General features: G+C 47.4%; 1 protein-coding gene across 1 annotated transcript in view; it reads left to right on the top strand.

Moving 5' to 3' along the window:
* Window positions 1–838: 838 nt before the first annotated feature.
* Window positions 839–21,955, top strand: part of LOC115079011 (CMRF35-like molecule 6) — a 36,994-nt gene continuing 15,877 nt past the window's right edge. Inside the window, exons 1-2 of the mRNA XM_029582044.1 lie at window positions 839–1,150; window positions 4,367–4,699. Coding sequence (XP_029437904.1) covers window positions 1,111–1,150; window positions 4,367–4,699 — 373 coding nt within the window. The 5' untranslated portion in view covers window positions 839–1,110. The remainder of the gene's footprint in view (window positions 1,151–4,366; window positions 4,700–21,955) is intronic.

Here is a 21,955-nt window from a genome sequence, read left to right as displayed (position 1 = left end):
GAGCCAGGAGGGTCTTCATGAGGTGCAGATAGCCTGGGCAAACTGGTGGACTAATAGGTGAAACTTCTAATTTCCTTCTCATGCACAAACTACAAAATCTGAGGAAATGCGCCACGTGAAAGCCATTTGATAAGAAAACTACACGAGTTACAACTTCTTGCGTAAATGATTAGAATTAGAAGCACAAATACACGCATAAAGCAGATTTCTGCCACTTATCCGGGTACATTTTGAAAGACTGCTGCTTATCCAACTAAGTTAGACAGGCGGATAAGTGCTAAGATGCTACTTATCAGGCTATGTTCAGCATTATATAATGCATACCTTTTAGATGCACGGATATGTTGTTAGGTGGATTTGCACGCATTTTATATCTTACGTGCACAATTGCATACATGATATAAAAGACGAGCATGAACACACAAGTCCACATATCCACATATGTGGGCACATGTGCACTTGTTTTAAAGTTTTCCTCATAATTACTGCAGTTTATAAGACAAAGCGCCATAAAACGATCTGCTGCAAGTTGTTAACCATCAAACGCCTGGGAGAACAGCTTGGCTTTCACCGCTTTCCAAAACCTCCTATAGTCCAGTTCAGCGTGGATAACAAGAGGAAAGACAACGTGCCAGAGGGGAGATGCCAGATTTGAAAATGAGCAATCTCTAGTGACATCCAGTCTGCTAATTCTCATGTTCTTATGTTCTGCATTTAGGTTCTTTGGTTGTATAAACAATTAAAACAACCCACAAATTTGTTACGTAACAGTGGTGTGCCAAACTTTTCAGAAAGGCGCTTCCTTCCCCTTTTTTCTTTAGTTAGTTACAAAAACGCCCTTTGTCCTGTTTAAAGAGAGAGCAGAGGAGTGAGGAAATCTGACAGTGACTCTCTTCTCAGACAGTGCCCCCAGCTTCCAGTGCCAGGCAAAGAGGGAGACGTGTGATCTGGATCCCTCCAAGAACCTCCAGAAGATTTAACCAGCAGTGACCCACACTCAACCTACTCAACCCAGAGCTTTTAGGGGACATTAACCAGCAGCAATCCATCAGAGCACAGCATACTCTGGATATCTGAGCAGCCAGAGGAGAGAAGCAGCAGTTGAACAAAATGAGGCTTTTCCCTGTTTGGATCCTGATGCTTTTGCCAGGTGAGACTTCGATGTGTTCCTTGCATGCAGGTAGAAAGTTGCTGTAGGGTCTCCTCCATCAGCAACCTGATGACGAATCAGCCCTTGATATGGAGGACTGACTCAGGATATGCAATTTGAACTGACGATAGTTGCCCGGAGGAATCAGACACCGTATTTGGATACTGTTTCAGCTGCCGTGGGAGGCATTTAACAGGGCAGAATTTGTTCCTTAGTCATCACACTATGGTTTGCTTAGACTTCATGATCAGTCAGCCTTTCTTTGGGCAGCTGTACAGTGTTGGGGCATTCGTTTCAAGATGCATCCAATGAAGTGGTTTCTGCCTCAGTAAATCTGTTTGCCTATAAGATGCCACCAGCTTCATTGTCATTTTCACTGCCACAAATGGCCAGCCCTCTGGAAGCTTTCATGGTGAATCTCTCTGCTCAGGCCTCAGCTTTAGTAGAGTTTGCAAGAGGGCAAGAATTTAAGGACCGTGAAAAGATCATCCACTCCAGCATAAAAGGGAAATTCATCTGTCTGTCTTTGAGCCCCTAATGGAGTATAAACAAGGCCGCCAGTAGTACCTGCTGTAGAAATGAGGAAAATGGCCTCTTCCTTGCCTGCCCTACCCATTCCCCTCACCACACACACACACACTGCACCCTGGCTGCTGGCTTCCTTGCTATTTGCATCCACATCTGCTGCTGATTCTCTGAAGCTCCTCCACCTCTGGGTGAGTGTGTACAGTGTGGGACCCCCATGCCAGTGCGAATCCCTAGAGATCAGAGTGTGTCTGTGGGGACAGAGAAAGGAGAAGGCTGTTGTCTGTGGTAGGGTGAAACTCAGAGAAGGTGGTGTTTGCAAGATGGGGAGAAGAGAAGAGTATCTGTGGGAGGGGAAAGAGATGAGAAAGATGGTTTCTGTCTGGTGGGCTGGAGAAAGGGAGCAGTTGGTGTCCGTAAGGGGAATGAAAGAAGTTGGGGTCTGTGGGGGCAGACAGGAAGTTGCTGGTGGGAGGTAGAGAGGGAAGGAGGTTTTTGGTATCTGATAGGTTGGAGAAAGGAGGAGGAAGTGATGGTATCTGTAGGATTGAAAGAATAGGCAGCTGCAGGGGGAAAGGAGGAGGCTGATGTCTGTGGGGGCAGGGAGAGAGGATGTCTGTGGGATGGAGAAAATGGAAGGGAGAGGAAAGGAGGAGGATAAAGGAAGAAGCCAGGGTCTAGAGTAGGGGGGGGGAGGCTGGAGGATGTGGAATGGAGGACGGAGATGGGACAGGCCACTGTCTGTGGGGTGAGGAGCTGCAAAGTGGCAGAAGCTGGTGTCTGTGGGGACAGGGAGGAAGAGAGGGAAGGCATGGGGAAGAGGAAGAGAAGAGGCTGGGTCTGCAGGATAGGGGAGACAGATGAGTAGACTGGTGTTTGCAGGAGAGGAGGAGGAAAGTGTAATTGGCTGGAGAGAGAGTGAAAAGCAGGTGAAGGAGCAGAAGCAGCAACTCATGGGCTGAAGCTCATTAGAGGAAATGGGGAGGACAGAATGGAGGGAAGATAGAGGAGGGAAAAGTGAGGAAGGGAAAGAAAGGCTGGACAAGGAGAAAAGGAAAGAGTGAGGGACTGAAGACAAGTGGAAGAAAATGAGGAACCCATGGATGGAGGGGAGAAGCAGGTTGTAAGGAGAGAGAGTGGAGTAAGAGGAGAAAAGGAAAGGGTGAGGGATTGGGGAGACGTGGAAGAAAATGATCAACCCATGGATGGAGAGAGAGTGGAGTAAGAGGAGAAAAGGAAAGGGTGAGGGATTGGGGAGACGTGGAAGAAAATGATCAACCCATGGATGGAGGGGAGAAGCAGGCTGTAAGGAGAGAGAGTGGAGTAAGAGGAGAAAAGGAAAGGGTGAGGGATTGGGGAGACGTGGAAGAAAATGATCAACCCATGGATGGAGGGGAGAAGCAGGCTGTAAGGAGAGAGAGTGGAGTAAGAGGAGACAGGGAAAGAGTGAGGGACTGGGGAGAGGTGGAAGAAAATGGTTGGAGGGGGGAGGCAGTTTGTAAGGAGGGAGAGTAAGGTAAGAGGCAAAAAGAGAGGAAGTGAAGGAAAGAAGAAGGATTGAAAAGTAGAGGAAAGAAGAAATTCAAAAGCTGACTGACTAGAAAGCTTTGTGACATTTCACAGCTTTTTGCATGGACAAACGGCCCCAGTTCTGGTTGCCCACCCCCTCTGTGCTTATCACAGCCCACGTCCTCTTACTGGGCAGCTGGGAAGGCCACTGAATACGACTTCCAATGTGGCTTCTTCCCCAAGGAGGAGCCATTTCTGCTTATCCTCTCCCCCCGGGGATTCTTTATTGTATTTATTTAAAAATTCTTACCGAGGAGCCACGGGATTTCTCTTCAACCGAAAGCTGACTATAGAGAGCGAGCAAAAGCTATGGGCTCTGGCCAAAAGCAGGCTGCAGCCACCGAAAATACTCAGGCCCCTGCTCGGGGGGAATTGGAGAGTAAGCAGGAGTTAAAGAGACAGGGTCCCATTATTACAGATCCCCTCCCGCCAGTCAGGACAGAAACCTCAATGGCAGCAGGGCGCAATGTTTTAAAGATTTATGCAGTTAAAATCGGCTTTTGGCCACATTAAGATATTAAAAATCCTCCCCCGTCAACCCCACCCACACACATCACTCACCGACTAAATTTGGGCAGATATTAAAATCCCAAGGAACACAACCTGGGAGGGTTACAAAAGGGGACAGTTTTAAGACTTGGCCAGTTAGTATAATCTTCTAGAGTAACCAGCTAAATGTAACCTAACCACATAACTCCAGTTGGACCAATAGCTGTCCTAAAATAACCAGATAAGTGTAACCACATCACTCCAGTTGGACCAATAGCTGGCCTAAAATAACCAGATAAATGTAACCACATCACTCCAGTTGGACCAATAGCTGTCCTAAAATAACCAGATAAATGTAACCACATCACTCCAGTTGGACCAATAGCTGGCCTAAAATAACCAGATAAATGCAGCCAGCTCACCAACCTCCTTAAGAACATAAGAACATAAGAACTTGCCATGCTGGGTCAGACCAAGGGTCCATCAAGCCCAGCATCCTGTTTCCAACAGAGGCCAAACCAGGCCACAAGAACCTGGCAATTACCCAAACACTAAGAAGATCCCATGCTTCTGCTTCACAGGCTCCTCTCTCACTGCATTTGTCGTCTCACTTCTTGGTTTTCTTTCCGACAGGCTGCTGGGGGCTGCTGGACCTCCTGAACAATCTGCTGGGTCTCTCAGATCCTGTGATAGGCTACGCCGGAGGCTCCCTCAGCGTATCGTGCTCATACGATAAGAGCCACCAGGGATCTGAGAAGTGCTGGTGCAAAGAAGGAGAGAAGAAGTGCTCTGCAAAATCCGAACAACTGCCCGGTCATGTCTCCATCAGGGACAGTCCCAAGGAGCAAACCTTCACAGTCACCATGGACAGACTCAGGATGGAAGACGCTGGCCGGTACAGCTGTGCAGTAATGCAGAAAAAGAAATGCCACGTGATAAGCAAGATCACGGTCACTGTCCTCCCAGGTGAGCCTCGGTCCTGAGTGACTCCTGCACATCCTTTTCAACTTGCCGAGCCACCTATCGCTTGGGATATCTGGGCTTTCAATTGTTATAATCTGTGCAATTTTGATGTTTAAGCATCCAGTGTTGCAGGTTTCTACATACGTTAGACATGGGTAACACAATTGAAGACAGGCAGGATATAAGTAGTCTGAATAAAGAAATAAAATCTAGCACCAGCTTGCAGCATTCAGAGCACTGGTGATGAGGCAGCATGAGTGGGTTGGGGGAAAACTATACAGCTCCGAGGCTGCAGGAAAAGGCTGAGCCATTCCTGGTTTCCTTTCAGTTTCGCAAGAAAGCAGTAATTAGGTGGCACCCCAGGACTGGCTCGTCTCCTCTCTGTAATCCCAGTGCAGGTATTAGAGTGCAGTAATAGTTGATAGGGGCAAGACAGGCTGGCAGAGCGGAGGTAGTCTGTTCCCTGTGGTTTTGATAGGGGCAACACACACTGGCAGAGTGGAGGTAGTCAGGTCGCTGTGGTGTTGATAGGGGAAAGACAAGGAGGCAAGACAAGACGAGGCTCAGCATGCGGCGCGACTGTTAACTGGGCCGTACTGCCCACCTGACCCATCTTGAAACACGGACCAAGTAGTCTAACACACGTGCTAGGACCTGAAACATGATGAACTATGCCTGGGTGGGGTGGAGCGTTGCTGCTGTGCACAGGGCCAGTGCAAGGGTATTAGGCACCCTAGGCAAACCATACAGCCTGGCGCCCTACCCCCACCTCCCCATACACAATTTTAAATTATGCATTTAACACATATTTTACATGAAAAGTGACATTCTGAGGTAAAATTAATATATATGTTATTGTGATAATTTCATGCACTGTTGTGATGCCAACAAGAAAATTTTGCATCTTGGAATTCATATGGCATCATACCTATTGTGATATATTTCGGCATGGTCCTCCCATATCAACACAGTACTATCTGCCAACACTCAAAGAATAACAACCCTACCTATGAAAAAGAATACCACAAATATTACACCAGAATCTAAAATATCAATACACCTTCTATCAGGAAAACAGAACAGGCCAAGCTAAAGCTACTACAGATCTCTACAGAAAAACCACATATTAAAAGAATGCTTCATCTCAGTCTTTGCATGCAGAACACAAACCCTCACCAAATACAGAATAAAGCAACATAAAGTATAAATAGAAATGTGCAGACAACAACTGAACTGTAAAACGCATCACGCCAGACTCTATACAATCAATAAAATCAAGATATATAAATCATTAATCATAATAGTAAAATCATACTAATAAAATAATTTCAAAACAGCTGCTGAATAGATTATCCAATAATTAAAGACTCATGCAAATTTTGAAAGCTTTACCAAACACCAATAAATTATTTCAAACAGCAGACACATCACATACTACCCAATAATTAAAATGGTAGTCAATCAAGAAAATGAACTTAAAAAGCCACCTTTACTTACCCTCTCCAGCAGTTCTCCTACTCCTTTCCCTTGCAGGCCACACCAGAAGCAGCAGTAGCTGCTGAAGCTGTCCTCACTGTCCTCTTCCTTAGGGACCACAACCAGTCTCTTCTGTCTCTCACACACATACACCAGACACGCCCTCAGGACCAGTTCTGTCTTTCGCACACCAATCATCTCCCCAACCAGTCTCTCTCTCTCTCTCTCACACACACACACCAGCCATCTCCCTGATCAGTCTTTCTCACACATACACACATCATCTCTCTGGCCAATCTCAATCACACAATGCTCTCGCTCTCTCTTACTTACACACAGGTTTTCAATCACACACAGGCTCTCTCTATTTCACTTACACACAAGCCCTCAATCACACACAGGTTCTAACTCATGTACAAACAGGCTAAATCACACACATGCCCTCTCTCACAGCCACAAGCCAGCCAAAAACATGCTCCATCTCTCTCTCGCACACACACATTGACATACGCAAGCACCCTCCCTGACTCACATATACACCACACACATACAGAAGCACCCTTCCTATCTCAAATACAACATTACACTCTCATAGAAGCACCTTCTCTGTCTCATACACACACACACATACACAGAAGCACAGTTCCTTTCTCACATACATACATACAGAAGCACAATTCCTTTCATACATACACACACACAGAAGCACAATTTCTTTCTCACATTTATTTATTTATTTATTTATTTATTTAGGGCTTTTTTATACCGACACTCATGATACCAATCATATCGTATCAGTTTACAATAAACATCTGTGCAATAACATTAACATCAACGTAAACAATAGGCAAAGAGAGAAAAAGTGAATAAAAGTTACAATAAAACAGGGGCACTTGAACTGGGAGGAGGAAAAGCCAGAGTCATGGCTAACATAGAAATAAATAATATCCAGTCTCAGAAATAAATAATATCTAATCATATAATTAGGACTATAATATTCACTTGTACTCAGGACTGAATATTATCAAATGTGTACTTAGTCTCCTATATTTAGGGCTGTAGACTATCAAATGTTCATGACTAAAATAGTATTAGTTCATAAATGTTACGGCTGTGGCTGCTGTGCTACCGCCTCACCACCAGGGGTCCCTCTAGTGCTGGCTCTCCTGACAGGCCCAGTCCATCTCCTATGTCCACTCTATGCTCTGGGTGTGCCCTTATAACCCTGCCTGACAGTTGCCTCGGTGCTTCGGCATCGAGCTCACCTGGGCTCCCTGCTCTAGCCTGCCTTGCGTGGCCTTCGGGCCTATCCTTGCCTTGCGCGGCCTTCGGGCCTTTCCTTGCCTTGCTTTGCCTTGCGCGGCCTTCGGGCCTTTCCTTGCCTTGCCTTGCCTTGCCTTGCGCGGCCTTTGGGCCTTCTTCCTTGATTTCCATACCTGGCCTACGGGCCTTCTGTGGGTGTGTGGCCTACGGGCCTTCTGGGTGTGTGTGGCCTACGGGCCTTCTGACCTGCCTTGCTCCGCTTATGGTGTGTGGCCTACGGGCCTTCTGACCTGCCTTGCTCCGCTTATGGTGTGTGGCCTACGGGCCTTCTGTGTGTGTGTGGCCTACGGGCCTTCTGACCTGTCTTGCTCCGCTTATGGTGTGTGGCCTACGGGTCTTCTGTGTGTGTGTGGCCTACGGGCCTTCTGACCTGCCTTGCTCCGCTTATGGTGTGTGGCCTACGGGCCTTCTGTGTGTGTGTGGCCTACGGGCCTTCTGACCTGCCTTGCCCTGCTTACTGTGCCCTGACCCAGCCTGTACTTAGACACTGCTACTTGCTGCCTGCCCTGACCCAGCCTGTACTTAGACACTGCTTCTTGCCGCCTGCCCTGACCCAGCCTGTACTTAGACACTGCTACTTGCCGCCTGCCCTGACCCAGCCTGAACCCAGACTCTGATACTTGCTGCCTGCCCTGACCCAGCCTGGAACCTGACACTGTTTCTAGCTTCCTGTCTCTCTCCACCTGGAGCCACCCTGCTGGGTGGTGTTCACGACTCCTGACCGGAGCCCAAGCGTAACAGTATGCCGAAGAAATCAAATTTCCAGGGGAAGAGATAGGTCTGTGTCCTGCCGGTGAGTCAACTTTTTCACTATTCAAGATGCCTCCTTCTTTAAAGTTTTATACCTGCAATTCCTGTCAGACTTTGAATTATCCAAGCTATCAGAACTGTCTAGCCTGTGAACTTGTTGGTCAGGAACACTGGTCATGCAATAATTGCAACAAGAAAAATGTCTCTGTCTATCAGGAATGTTTGAACTGTCTGGCTCCTAAACCAGGGTGGTGGAAATGCTCCTGTCTTCCGTGTTTGTTACCACCAGGCAAACCCTGCCCCCGTTGTTGTGCTCTAGGACCAGCTGTGCCATTAGAAAAAGCTATCAGCTCTCCTAACCAGTATTCTGTTTCTGGCTCAACTAAAACAGACATTTTTGCTGGCAGTTTGTGGGTAGAAAATCCCAGGACTTACCTGGCCAAGAAGGCTTCTGTGAGACCAGTGCTAGAGCCTCAGGAACAGGTTTCTCTACAACGGAGAGAGCTGATTAACTCTAGCAGGGCTCTGCTTCCCACAGCTGCCAAGTGGACACTAACGAGCACATTCCCTAGACGTCCTAGAACTGCCTGTGCCTTCTCTAAACTGCTCCTCCAGAAACAAAATCAGGAGCATCAGACTTTGGCTCGAGGTATCAAGCCCACGGCAGTACAATCTGTGTCTTCCATGCACACTACCTCTAACCATGCTACTCTGCCATCTGAACCTGCTGCACTACCCCGAGAAGAGCCTGAGTCTGCTGAACCGGCCCTGCTGCCGTCTTCGGAGGGGTCCGCACCAGCCCTGCTGACAGACTTTCTAACCCAGCCATCTGAGCCTGCTGAACCGGCCCTGCTGCTGCCATCTGAGCCTGCCGAACCGGCCCTGCTGCCGTCCTCGGAGGGGTCTGCACCAGCCCTGCTGACAGACTTTCTAACCCAGCCCTCTGAGCCTGCTGAACCGGCCCTGCTGCCGTCCTCGGAGGGGTCCGCACCAGCCCTGCTGACAGACTTCCTGAGTCAGCCATCGGAGTCTGCTGAACTGGTCCTGCTGCCACCCCTGGAGGGGTCCATACCGGCCCTGCTGCCGCCCTTGGAGGGGTCTGAACCGGCCCTGCTGCCACCCCTGGAGGGGTCCATACCGGTCCTGCTGACGCCCCCGGAGGGGTCCGAACCGGTCCTGCCAACTGACTTTGTTACTCAACTATCTGAGCCTGCTGTACCGGCCCAGCTGCCGCCCCGGGAGGGGTCCGTACCGGCCTTGCTGCCGCCCCTGGAGGGGTCTGTACCGGTCTTGATGCCGACCTTGGAAGGGTCCGGACCGGTCCTACTGTCGCCTCAAGAAGGGTTACGGACTATTTCTCTGCCCCAGGTGGGGTTTGTGTTCCCCTTGTCACCCCAGGAGGGGTTATGGAAATCTGCACCGCCTCTGCTACCCCAGGAGGGGTCTAACCCTGCCGCCTTGTCCCAGGAGGGGTTATGGACTATTTTGCTGCCCCAGGTTGGGGTTGTGTCTGCCTTATCACCCCAGGTGGGGTTATGGACTGCCTTATTGCCTCGGGAAGGAGTTGAACCTGCCGCATCACCCCCGGAGTGGTCTCCCGTTATTCTTGATTACCTCCTGCACAGATGGGATCCAGGAGGAGGGGGAGGCCTTGAGGGGGGGGTACTGTTACGGCTGTGGCTGCTGTGCTACCGCCTCACCACCAGGGGTCCCTCTAGTGCTGGCTCTCCTGACAGGCCCAGTCCATCTCCTATGTCCACTCTATGCTCTGGGTGTGCCCTTATAACCCTGCCTGACAGTTGCCTCGGTGCTTCGGCATCGAGCTCACCTGGGCTCCCTGCTCTAGCCTGCCTTGCGTGGCCTTCGGGCCTATCCTTGCCTTGCCTTGCGTGGCCTTCGGGCCTATCCTTGCCTTGCCTTGCGTGGCCTTCGGGCCTTTCCTTGCCTTGCCTTGCGCGGCCTTCGGGCCTTTCCTTGCCTTGCCTTGCCTTGCGCGGCCTTCGGGCCTTTCATTGCCTTGCCTTGCCTTGCCTTGCGTGGCCTTCGGGCCTTTCCTTGCCTTGCTTTGCCTTGCGCGGCCTTCGGGCCTTTCCTTGCCTTGCTTTGCCTTGCGCGGCCTTCGGGCCTTTCCTTGCCTTGCTTTGCCTTGCGCGGCCTTCGGGCCTTTCCTTGCCTTGCTTTGCCTTGCGCGGCCTTCGGGCCTTTCCTTGCCTTGCTTTGCCTTGCGCGGCCTTCGGGCCTTTCCTTGCCTTGCCTTGCCTTGCGCGGCCTTCGGGCCTTGCCTTGCCTTGCCTTGCCTTGCGCGGCCTTTGGGCCTTCTTCCTTGATTTCCATACCTGGCCTACGGGCCTTCTGTGGGTGTGTGGCCTACGGGCCTTCTGATCTGCCTTGCTCCGCTTATGGTGTGTGGCCTACGGGCCTTCTGTGGGTGTGTGGCCTACGGGCCTTCTGACCTGCCTTGCTCCGCTTATGGTGTGTGGCCTACGGGCCTTCTGTGGGTGTGTGGCCTACGGGCCTTCTGACCTGCCTTGCTCCGCTTATGGTGTGTGGGCTACGGGCCTTCTGTGTGTGTGTGGCCTACGGGCCTTCTGACCTGTCTTGCTCCGCTTATGGTGTGTGGCCTACGGGTCTTCTGTGTGTGTGTGGCCTACGGGCCTTCTGACCTGCCTTGCTCCGCTTATGGTGTGTGGCCTACGGGCCTTCTGTGTGTGTGTGGCCTACGGGCCTTCTGACCTGCCTTGCCCTGCTTACTGTGCCCTGACCCAGCCTGGACTTAGACACTGCTACTTGCTGCCTGCCCTGACCCAGCCTGTACTTAGACACTGCTACTTGCCGCCTGCCCTGACCCAGCCTGTACTTAGACACTGCTACTTGCCGCCTGCCCTGACCCAGCCTGTACTTAGACACTGCTACTTGCCGCCTGCCCTGACCCAGCCTGAACCCAGACTCTGATACTTGCTGCCTGCCCTGACCCAGCCTGGAACCTGACACTGTTTCTAGCTTCCTGTCTCTCTCCACCTGGAGCCACCCTGCTGGGTGGTGTTCACGACTCCTGACCGGAGCCCAAGCGTAACAATAAAACTCTGGACTGATTAATATAACGTCAGAAGCCATGTCAGGGATGGGGAGTGTCGACTGGCGGACCAAGGCGAGTTGTATCAGTTGGGGAGGTCATAGATCAGGGAAGGCTTGTAGAAATAGCCAAGTCTTGAGTTTCTTTCTGAATGTCTGCGTGCAAGGTTCTTGTCTAAGGTCTGGGGGCATGTTGTTCCAGATGGTTGGCGCTGCTGTCGAGAAGGCTCGATCTTTGGTGGATGAGAGGTGTGTGAATTTGGCTGGGGGTGTGTGTAGCGTACCTTTGTATGCTTCTCTGATGGGTCTGGAAGAGAAGTGTAGCGTGAGTGGGTAGTGTAAATTGATGGATGTTTATTTATTTATTTATTTATTTATTTATTTTAAACAGTTTTATATACCGACACCCATTTGCACATCGTGTCGGTTTACATGTAACTTACTAACCAAGGTATATATAGGCATTGCCTTTATAAGGAACAGAATACAATCACACACGGTAACAATGCAAAATTTAGAATTAGTGAGAGGGATTCAAACTGGGAGTAACATAAGTTGGGAGCAGGGAGAGAGTAAAAACAATAATAACAAAAATATAATACAGTTATGTACAGATTTTCATGATGTCTTCGTAGAAAATTGCTGGGTCTTGTTTGTGGGAAAGGAGACGGGGAGAGGGCTAGTGGGGGTAAATGTTAGAGGTAGGTCAAAGAGGGTGTTCTATTGTAGATAGCTTTATGGATGATGGTGAGACACTTGTGTAGAATTCTGAAGTTTACTGGGAACCAATGTAGGTTTTTCAAGATAGGTGAGATGTGGTCTCTTCTATTGGAGTTTGTTAAAATTCTGACGGCCGAATTTTGTAGCATCTGAAGCGGTTTGGTGGAGGAAGCGGGAAGGCCTAGCAGAATGGAATTGCAGTAATCTAATTTGGAGAATATAATAGCCTGGAGTACCGATCTGAAGTCTTGAAAATACAGTAGCGGTTTGAGTCTTTTTAATACCTGAAGTTTGAAGAAGCAGTCTTTGGTTGTGTTGGTGATGAACCTTTTTAGATTTAGCTGGTTATCAATTATAACTCCGAGGTCTCTTGCTTGGTTGACCAGGGTGTTGGTGTGACTTGAGTGTAGGCTATCTTTGTGGTTGAGAGATATTAGGAGCATTTCTGTCTTGGACGTGTTGAGCACAAGGTTTAAGGTGGTAAGGAGGTTGTTGATTACTTGGAGGCAGTTGTCCCAGAATTTCAGTGTTTTTGTGAGGGATTCGGTTATAGGGATCAGGATTTGGACATCGTCGGCGTAGAGATAGTGTTTGAGTTTAAGATTCGTAAGCAGCTGGCAAAGGGGGAGAAGGTATAGGTTGAATAGAGTAGGAGACAGAGAGGAGCCCTGTGGAACACCTCTTGTGGTGTTGATGAGCGGAGATTCCTTGTTGTTGATCTTTACTTTGTAGCCTCTGTTCATGAGAAAGGAGTCGAACCATTTGAAAGCCGTACCTGTTATCCCGATGTCCGAAAGTCGTTTAAGGAGAGTGGAATGATTCACCGTGTCGAATGCTGCCGAGATGTCAAGGAGTATTAGAAGGAAGGAGTGCCCGGAGTCCATACCCATGATGAGATGGTCTATGAGGGAGATGAGGAGGGATTCAGTTCTTAGCGCTTTGCGAAATCCATATTGCGATGACTGGAGAATGTTGTGATCTTCCAGGTATTCTGTTAATTGGGTGTTGACTATTTTTTCTATGATCTTTGCTAGAAAAGGTAGATTGGAAATATACACATACACCACAATATTTGCTTTCTCCACCAGCCTCGGGAAGACGGCGACCACCTCGTCTTCTTGCCGCTTTCCCCAGCATTCCCGGAGCGGCTATGACAAGGCATTCCACCATGATTCACCTGAGGGCCTCCTAGGGTGCACGCACGTGCACACCCTATGTCTTTATTCCAACATTGGCACAAATCTCGGGGGCATCCCATTTAAGTGACATCACATCATCTGGGTATTTAGGTTGCCCATTTGCTGACTGACTTTGAGTTAGCAAGGATTGGATTCATCTGGTCTAAGCTACTCTGCTACTTCTTGCTGATGCTGGAAGCTCTCCACCCTCCGGGGTTCTACTAACATGGGTACCCACTCCTCGGGGGCCCTATGCTTCTTTCCAGGTGCCTATCCAGTATCCAGGTACTCGCTCCTCGAGGGCCTGAGTTGTCTACCTTGGTGCCTGCTATCATTTCTTCTATCTGCTGGGAACTCTACCATTCAAAAAATGATCAGAATGTATAAAGTGAAGAAACAATCCAAAAAGAAGAATCTTTACACCACACAATATTATACCGCCAAAATGTAAAATTAAAAATAGCTACCTTATTGGAGGAAAAAGACATTGGTCAGCCCCTGTCACATGGTAGGAGCAATGGATCGCTGGTACCATTTTGTGCTATCGGCTGCCAGTATTCAAAATGGTGACCATAGCCTTTGCCCTTACTATGTCACAGGAGCCGACCATTGGCAGTTGAAGGCCCCTGTCACATGGTAGGAGCACGATGGCGCCGGCCATCCATTGCTCCTACCATATGACAGGGGCTGACCAATGGCACCGGTAGCCCCTGTGACATAGTAGGTCAAAGGCTATCGGTGCAATTTTGAAACCGGCAGCCAAGGGTGAGAGTGCATGAGATGGCTCCCAGAGCCCCCGCTGGACCACCATGGAGTTTTGGTAAGTCTTGGGAGGGGGGGGGGTCAGGAGGGGGGGAGTTTGTTTAAATTGGCTCCTTTAGACGGCTGAATAATTCGGCAAAGATTCATTGTATTCGTGGGGAATCGCAATACATTTCGCTTCCCCACGAATACAACGAATATGGCCCTATACGTTCCGGATTAACAATTCGTAGGGAACAAATGCACACCCCTACTAAATTGCCAGATCTCCATTTGACTCAACTAGCTGGGAGATAGAGTGAGGATCTGGAGATCTTCGTGGAACAAGTTGATTTGAAGTTGGCATGTTCTTGGATGTATAAGTACCTTTTCTCAGTCTCTTTGTGAGAAATTCAGTTTAAACTCCTCCACAGGGTATATATAAGCAGAGCCTTAGGAGTCACCATACATCTCTGTGACTCAGACTTATGTACAAAATGTAATGCACAAGTGGGAACTCTATGCCATATGTTTACGGGATGTATTAAATTGGAGGACCAAGGTTTGGGATGCAAAGTTCTGTGGTCCAGATCACTTTTATACCTACACTTAGTGGATCGGGGCCTGCATCTGTCTCAAGGGGGGGAAACGTTTCTATGTGTGGACATTGTTTTAGCAAAAAAGCAGATATTGTTACATTGTAAATCTGATGTTTTTACCCACAGTGGCAGCATGGAAAGTCATATTGTTGCAAATGGAGTTGTTGCAGCGACAATCTATGCAACATCTTAACCAGCTTCTCATGATGCGAGGGCATTTTACCTTATGGGAGAAAATCAGCAAAATGTTTTAGCATAATGGTGTGTAAGGCATCAGCTGTGAGTGTGTATGTGTCTGCGGTATGACTTGGGGGGGTGGGCTTTGTTTGGGGGTCGGGGTGTTGCAGAGGAGGTTCACAGAGTCACAGAGAAGATTGTTTTATTTTTGGGCTGTCCGGGTCCTGGAATTGCTCTTTTGGACTTACAATGTTGTATTAGATATGCTCAGGTTGTTCCGTTCCTTCTCTGTGACTCGAGTAAAAGAGATTGATAAAAATAAAAAGGCATAGGTGTGTTTCACAATCCGTGCGTGCCCGATATGCGCAGGTTATAAAATGCTGCAGTGGATCTCCGCATGCCCACATACAAATGTTGTTTGCAAGCCGCCCTTCCTGCTTTTTGTTTAGCGGGAAGGGGTTTCACCACTAGATGCACAACTTGTTACCTCGGGGAAGTTTTCTGGTGGATGAAAGACTTTCAGTGGGTGAAGGGCTTCACAAGGCTCCCCTCTCTGCTTGAATGCATGGGAGCAGTTTTGCTGCTTCGGGAGAGCAGCTGCTGCCTGGAAAATAAAATCTCACCCATGGGGGGGACGACTGTGAGCTTATGGCGGAGGCGGCCCTACGCTACTGCTGCCGGAAATATCCATCTTGTGCCATTAGCAGCAGATCAAAGCAGGTGCCCTCTATCGGCATCACTGCTCGTCTGCTGCTCCCAGCAGCAACCAGGAACCCTCTCCCCATGCAAGCTGACGCCCCGCCCCTGCCTGCCTTCTGCTGTCCTGCCAAATGAGGGGTGCAGGAGAAAGAATTTAATTTGGGTTCGATTTCTTTCATTTTGGGTGGGTGGGGAGAGTCTTGGGGATTTATTTCAGTTCAGTTCATTTGCTGAACCAAAATAAACATTAAATTAAAAAAAACAAGAAAGGTCACCCAGCTCCCATAGCCCTGCTCAGTCTGTTTAACCCCCTTTCTACTGATAAAAGGGGCAGAAGCAATCCCCGGTCACTTAAGGCAATAGGGTCATACAACAACAACTCAGAAAAGGGCATTTTCACTTTGGATTACTCATTTGTTTCAAATGAATGCACATCCCTAGTATTTTCTATGGCTGACAATTAGAGATGTGAATCGTGTCCTCGATCGTCTTAACGATCGATTTCGGCTGGGAGGGGGAGGGAATCGTATTGTTGCCGTTTGGGTGTGTAAACTATCGTGAAAATCGTTAAAATCGTGAGCCGGCACATTAAAACCCCCTAAAACCCACCCCCGACCCTTTAAATTAAATCCCCCCCCCTCCCGAACCCCCCCCCCCCCAAATGCTTTAAATTACCTGGGGATCCAGCGGTGGTCCAGAACGGCAGCGGTCCGGAACAGCCCCCTCAATTGAATCCTGTTGTCTTCAGCCGGCGCCATTTTGCAAAATGGCCGCCGCAAAATGGCGGCGGCCATAGACAAAAACGATTCGACGCAGGAGGTCGTTCCGGACCCCCGCTGGACTTTTGGCAAGTCTTGTGGGGGTCAGGAGGCCCCCCCAAGCTGGCCAAAAGTTTCTGGGAGTCCAGTGGGGTTCAGGAAGCGATTTCTTGCCGCGAATCGTTTTCTGTACGGAAAATGGCGCCGGCCACATTTTCTGTACGGAAAATGGCGCCGGCAGGAGATCGACTGCAGGAGGTCGTTCGGCGGTCCGGAACCCCCGCTGAACGACCTCCTGCAGTCGATCTCCTGCCGGCGCCATTTTCCGTACGGAAAACGATTCGCGGCAAGAAATCGCTTCCTGAACCCCGCTGGACTCCCAGAAACTTTTGGCCAGCTTGGGGGGGCCTCCTGACCCCCACAAGACTTGCCAAAAGTCCAGCGGGGGTCCGGAACGACCTCCTGCGTCGAATCGTTTTTGTCTATGGCCGCCGCCATTTTGCGGCGGCCATTTTGCAAAATGGCGCCGGCTGAAGACAACAGGATTCAATTGAGGGGGCCGTTCCGGACCGCCGCCGTTCTGGACCACCGCTGGATCCCCAGGTAATTTAAAGCATTTGGGGGGGTTCGGGAGGGTGGGGGATTTAATTTAAAGGGTTGGGGGTGGGTTTTAGGGGGTTTTAGTGTGCCGGTTTTCCTGCCCTCCCCCTTCCCCCGATTTACGATTTTTTAACGATAAATCGGGGGAATTGGTATTGTATCGTGGCCCTAACGATTTTTGACGATTTAAAATATATCGGACGATATTTTAAATCGTCAAAAAAACGATTCACATCCCTACTGACAATGGTTTCCCATCAGTGCAGTGAGATAGCTTGAGGTTAGAACGGAAGACACTGCCATACTGGGTCAGACCAAGGATCCATCAAGCCCAGCATCCTGTTTCCAACAGTGGCCAATCCAGGCCTCAAGAATCTGGCAATTACCCAAACACTAAGAAGAACCCATGCTACTGATGCCAGTAATATCAGTGGCTATTCCCTAAGTCATCTTGATTAACAGCAGTTAATGGCCTTCTCCTCCAAGAACTTATCCAAACCTTTTTTAAACACAGCTACACTAACCTCACTAACCACATCCTCTGGCAACAAATTCCAGAGCTTTATTGTGCGTTGAGTGAAAAAGAATTTTCTCCGATTGGTCTTAAATGGGCTACTTGCTAACTTCATAGAGTGCCCCCCCCCTAGTCCTTCTATTATCCAAAAAAGTAAATAACCAATTCACATTTACCCATTCTAGACCTCTCATGATTTTATAGATCTATCATATCTCCCCTCAGCCATCGCTTCTCCAAACTGAACAACCCTAACGTCTTTAGCCTTTCCTCGTAGGGGAGCTGTTCCATCCCCTTTATCATTCTGGTCACTCTTCTCTATACCTTATCCATCTCAACTATATCTTTTTTGAGATGCGGCGACCAGAATTGTACACAGTATTCAAGGTGCGGTCTCACCATGGAGCGATACAGAGGCATTATGACATCCTCCATTTTATTCACCATTCCCTTCCTAATAATTCCTAACATTGTGTTTGCTTTTTTACTGCTGCAGCACACTGAACCGACGATTTCAATGTGTTATCCACTATGATGCCTAGATCTCTTTCCTGGGTGGTTACTCCCAATATGGAACCCAACATCGTGTAACTACAGCAAGAGTTATTTTTCCCTATATATATCAACTTGTGCTTGCCCACATTAAATTTCTTCTGCCATTTGGATGCCCAATCTTCCAGTCTTGCAAGGTCCTCCTGTAATGAATCATAATCCGCTTGTGATTTAACTACTCTGAATAATTTTGTATCATCTGCAAATCTGATAACCTCACTCGTCGTATTCCTTTCCACATCATTTATATATATATTGAAAAGCACCGGTCCAAGTACAGATCCCTGAGACACTCCACTGTTTACCCTTTTCCACTGAGAAAATTGACCATTTAATCCTACTCTCTGTTTCCTGTCTTTTAACCAATTTGTAATCCACGAAAGGACATCGCCTCCTATCCCATGACTTTTTAGTTTTCTTAGAAGCCTCTCTGAGGGTCTATGGCCTATATTTTCTGAAACACCATGGCGTCGTGAATCACGCGGTGCAGGGGGCGAAGTGGGGGAGGGGCGGGATGGCTTTCGCACCCAATAGTGCCATCATAAAAGGTGGTGCTATTGGGCTTGAAATGGGCAGTGAAAATGCTCCTTACCTTTTCACCATCTGCGCTGTCTTTGCAACATCTGCCCCGACTCCTCCTCTTCTGGGGCAGACGCCACCCCGACTCCGCCACTTTTTAGCAATCACACGTGAAAAGGGACAGATTTTAATGATAGGTTACAAATTTTAACTAATAAATCTGAAATTTCATTTTTTAGTTCCTTCAGAACCCTGGGGTGCATACCATCTGGTCCAGGTGATTTGATACTCTTTAGTATCTCCTTAACATCCTCATTAGTAAACACAGAAGCAAAGAATTAATTTAGTCTTTCTGCAATGGCCTTATCTTCTCTAAGAACTCCTTTAACCCTTTGGTTATCTAATGGTCCAACCAACTCCCTCATAGGTTTCTTGCTTCGGATATATTATAAAAAGTTTTTGTTATCAGTTTTTGCCTCTGTGGCCAATTTCATTTCAAATTCTCTCTTAGTCTGCTTTATCAATGTATAGCAGTAAATGATGACATAGACTTAATTGGCATCTCAGAGACATGGTGGAAAGAGGATAACCAATGGGACAGTGCTATACCGGGGTACAAATTATATCGCAATGACAGAGAGGAGCAGTCGGGAGGAGGTGTGGCGCTTTATGTCCGGGATGGCATAGAGTCCAACAGGATAAACATCCTGCATGAGACTAAATACAAAATTGAATCTTTATGGGTAGAAATCCCTTGTGTATCAGGGAAGACTACAGTGATAGGGGTATACTACCGTCCACCTGGTCAAGATGGTGAGATGGACAGTGAAATGCTAAGAGAAATTAGGGAAGCCAACCAAATTGGTAGTGCAGTAATAATGGGAGACTTCAATTACCCCAATATAGACTGGGTAAATGTATCATCGGGTCACGCTAGAGAGATAACGTTCCTGGATGGAATAAATGATAGCTTTATGGAGCAAATGGTTCAGGAACCGACGAGAGAGGGAGCAATTTTAGATCTAATTCTCAGTGGAGCACAGGACTTGGTGAGAGAGGTAACGGTGGTGGGGCCGCTTGGCAATAGTGATCATAATATGATCAGATTTGATTTAATGACTGGAAAAGGAACAGTGTGCAAATCCAAAGCTCTCGTGCTAAACTTTCAAAAGGGAAACTTTGATAAAATGAGAAAAATTGTTAGAAAAAAACTGAAAGGAGCAGCTACAAAAGTAAAAAATGTCCAAGAGGCGTGGTCATTGTTAAAAAATACCATTCTAGAAGCACAGTCCAGATGTATTCCACACATTAAGAAAGGTGGAAAGAAGGCAAAACGATTACCGGCATGGTTAAAAGGGGAGGTGAAAGAAGCTATTTTAGCCAAAAGATCTTCATTCAAAAATTGGAAGAAGGATCCAACAGAAGAAAATAGGATAAAGCATAAACATTGGCAAGTTAAATGTAAGACATTGATAAGACAGGCTAAGAGAGAATTTGAAAAGAAGTTGGCTGTAGAGGCAAAAACTCACAGTAAAAACTTTTTTAAATATATCCGAAGCAGAAAGCCTGTGAGGGAGTCAGTTGGACCTTTAGATGATCGAGGGGTTAAAGGGGCACTTAGAGAAGATAAGGCCATCGCGGAAAGATTAAATGATTTCTTTGCTTCGGTGTTTACTGAAGAGGATGTTGGGGAGGTACCCGTAATGGAGAAGGTTTTCATGGGTAATGATTCAGATGGACTGAATCAAATCACGGTGAACCTAGAAGATGTGGTAGGCCTGATTGACAAACTGAAGAGTAGTAAATCACCTGGACCGGATGGTATACACCCCAGAGTTCTGAAGGAACTAAAAAATGAAATTTCAGACCTATTAGTAAAAATTTGTAACTTATCATTAAAATCATCCATTGTACCTGAAGACTGGAAGATAGCAAATGTAACCCCAATATTTAAAAAGGGCTCCAGGGGCGATCCGGGAAACTACAGACCGGTTAGCCTGACTTCAGTGCCAGGAAAAATAGTGGAAAGTGTTCTAAACATCAAAATCACAGAACATATAGAAAGACATGGTTTAATGGAACAAAGTCAGCATGGCTTTACCCAGGGCAAGTCTTGCCTCACAAATCTGCTTCACTTTTTTGAAGGAGTTAATAAACATGTGGATAAAGGTGAACCGGTAGATATAGTATACTTGGATTTTCAGAAGGCGTTTGACAAAGTTCCTCATGAGAGGCTTCTAGGAAAAGTAAAAAGTCATGGGATAGGTGGCGATGTCCTTTCGTGGATTGCAAACTGGCTAAAAGACAGGAAACAGAGAGTAGGATTAAATGGGCAATTTTCTCAGTGGAAGGGAGTGGACAGTGGAGTGCCTCAGGGATCTGTATTGGGACCCTTACTGTTCAATATATTTATAAATGATCTGGAAAGAAATACGACGAGTGAGATAATCAAATTTGCAGATGACACAAAATTGTGCAGAGTAGTTAAATCACAAGCAGATTGTGATAAATTGCAGGAAGACCTTGTGAGACTGGAAAATTGGGCATCCAAATGGCAGATGAAATTTAATGTGGAAAAGTGCAAGGTGATGCATATAGGGAAAAATAACCCATGCTATAATTACACGATGTTGGGTTCCATATTAGGTGCTACAACCCAAGAAAGAGATCTAGGTGTCATAGTGGATAACACATTGAAATCGTCGGTTCAGTGTGCTGCGGCAGTCAAAAAAGCAAACAGAATGTTGGGAATTATTAGAAAAGGAATGATGAATAAAACGGAAAATGTCATAATGCCTCTGTATCGCTCCATGGTGAGACCGCACCTTGAATACTGTGTACAATTCTGGTCGCCGCATCTCAAAAAAGATATAATTGCGATGGAGAAGGTACAGAGAAGGGCTACCAAAATGATAAGGGGAATGGAACAACTCCCCTATGAGGAAAGACTAAAGAGATTAGGACTTTTCAGCTTGGAGAAGAGACGACTGAGGGGGGATATGATAGAGGTGTTTAAAATCATGAGAGGTCTAGAACGGGTAGATGTGAATCGGTTATTTACTCTTTCAGATAGTAGAAGGACTAGGGGACACTCCATGAAGTTAGCATGGGGCACATTTAAAACTAATCGGAGAAAGTTCTTTTTTACTCAACGCACAATTAAACTCTGGAATTTGTTGCCAGAGAATGTGGTTCGTGCAGGTAGTATAGCTGTGTTTAAAAAGGATTGGATAAGTTCTTGGAGGAGAAGTCCATTACCTGCTATTAGGTTCACTTAGAGAATAGCCACTGCCATTAGCAATGGTTACATGGAATAGACTTAGTTTTTGGGTACTTGCCAGGTTCTTATGGCCTGGATTGGCCACTGTTGGAAACAGGATGCTGGGCTTGATGGACCCTTGGTCTGACCCAGTATGGCATTTTCTTATGTTCTTATGTTCTTATGTACACAACGACAATGCTTATGCTTTTTCCTATTTTCTTCAGATGGATCCTTGTTCCAATTTTTGAGGGATTTTTTTTGGCTAAAATAGCTTCTTGTACCTTACCTTTTAACCATGATGGCAATCATTTTGCCTTAT

The sequence above is a fragment of the Rhinatrema bivittatum genome, chromosome 1 (genome assembly GCF_901001135.1).
Source record: "Rhinatrema bivittatum chromosome 1, aRhiBiv1.1, whole genome shotgun sequence".
In the NCBI taxonomy this organism is placed as follows: domain Eukaryota; kingdom Metazoa; phylum Chordata; class Amphibia; order Gymnophiona; family Rhinatrematidae; genus Rhinatrema; species Rhinatrema bivittatum.
The sequence above is the reverse complement of the archived record's forward strand: the minus strand, read 5'-3'. Positions and strand labels throughout refer to the sequence as shown.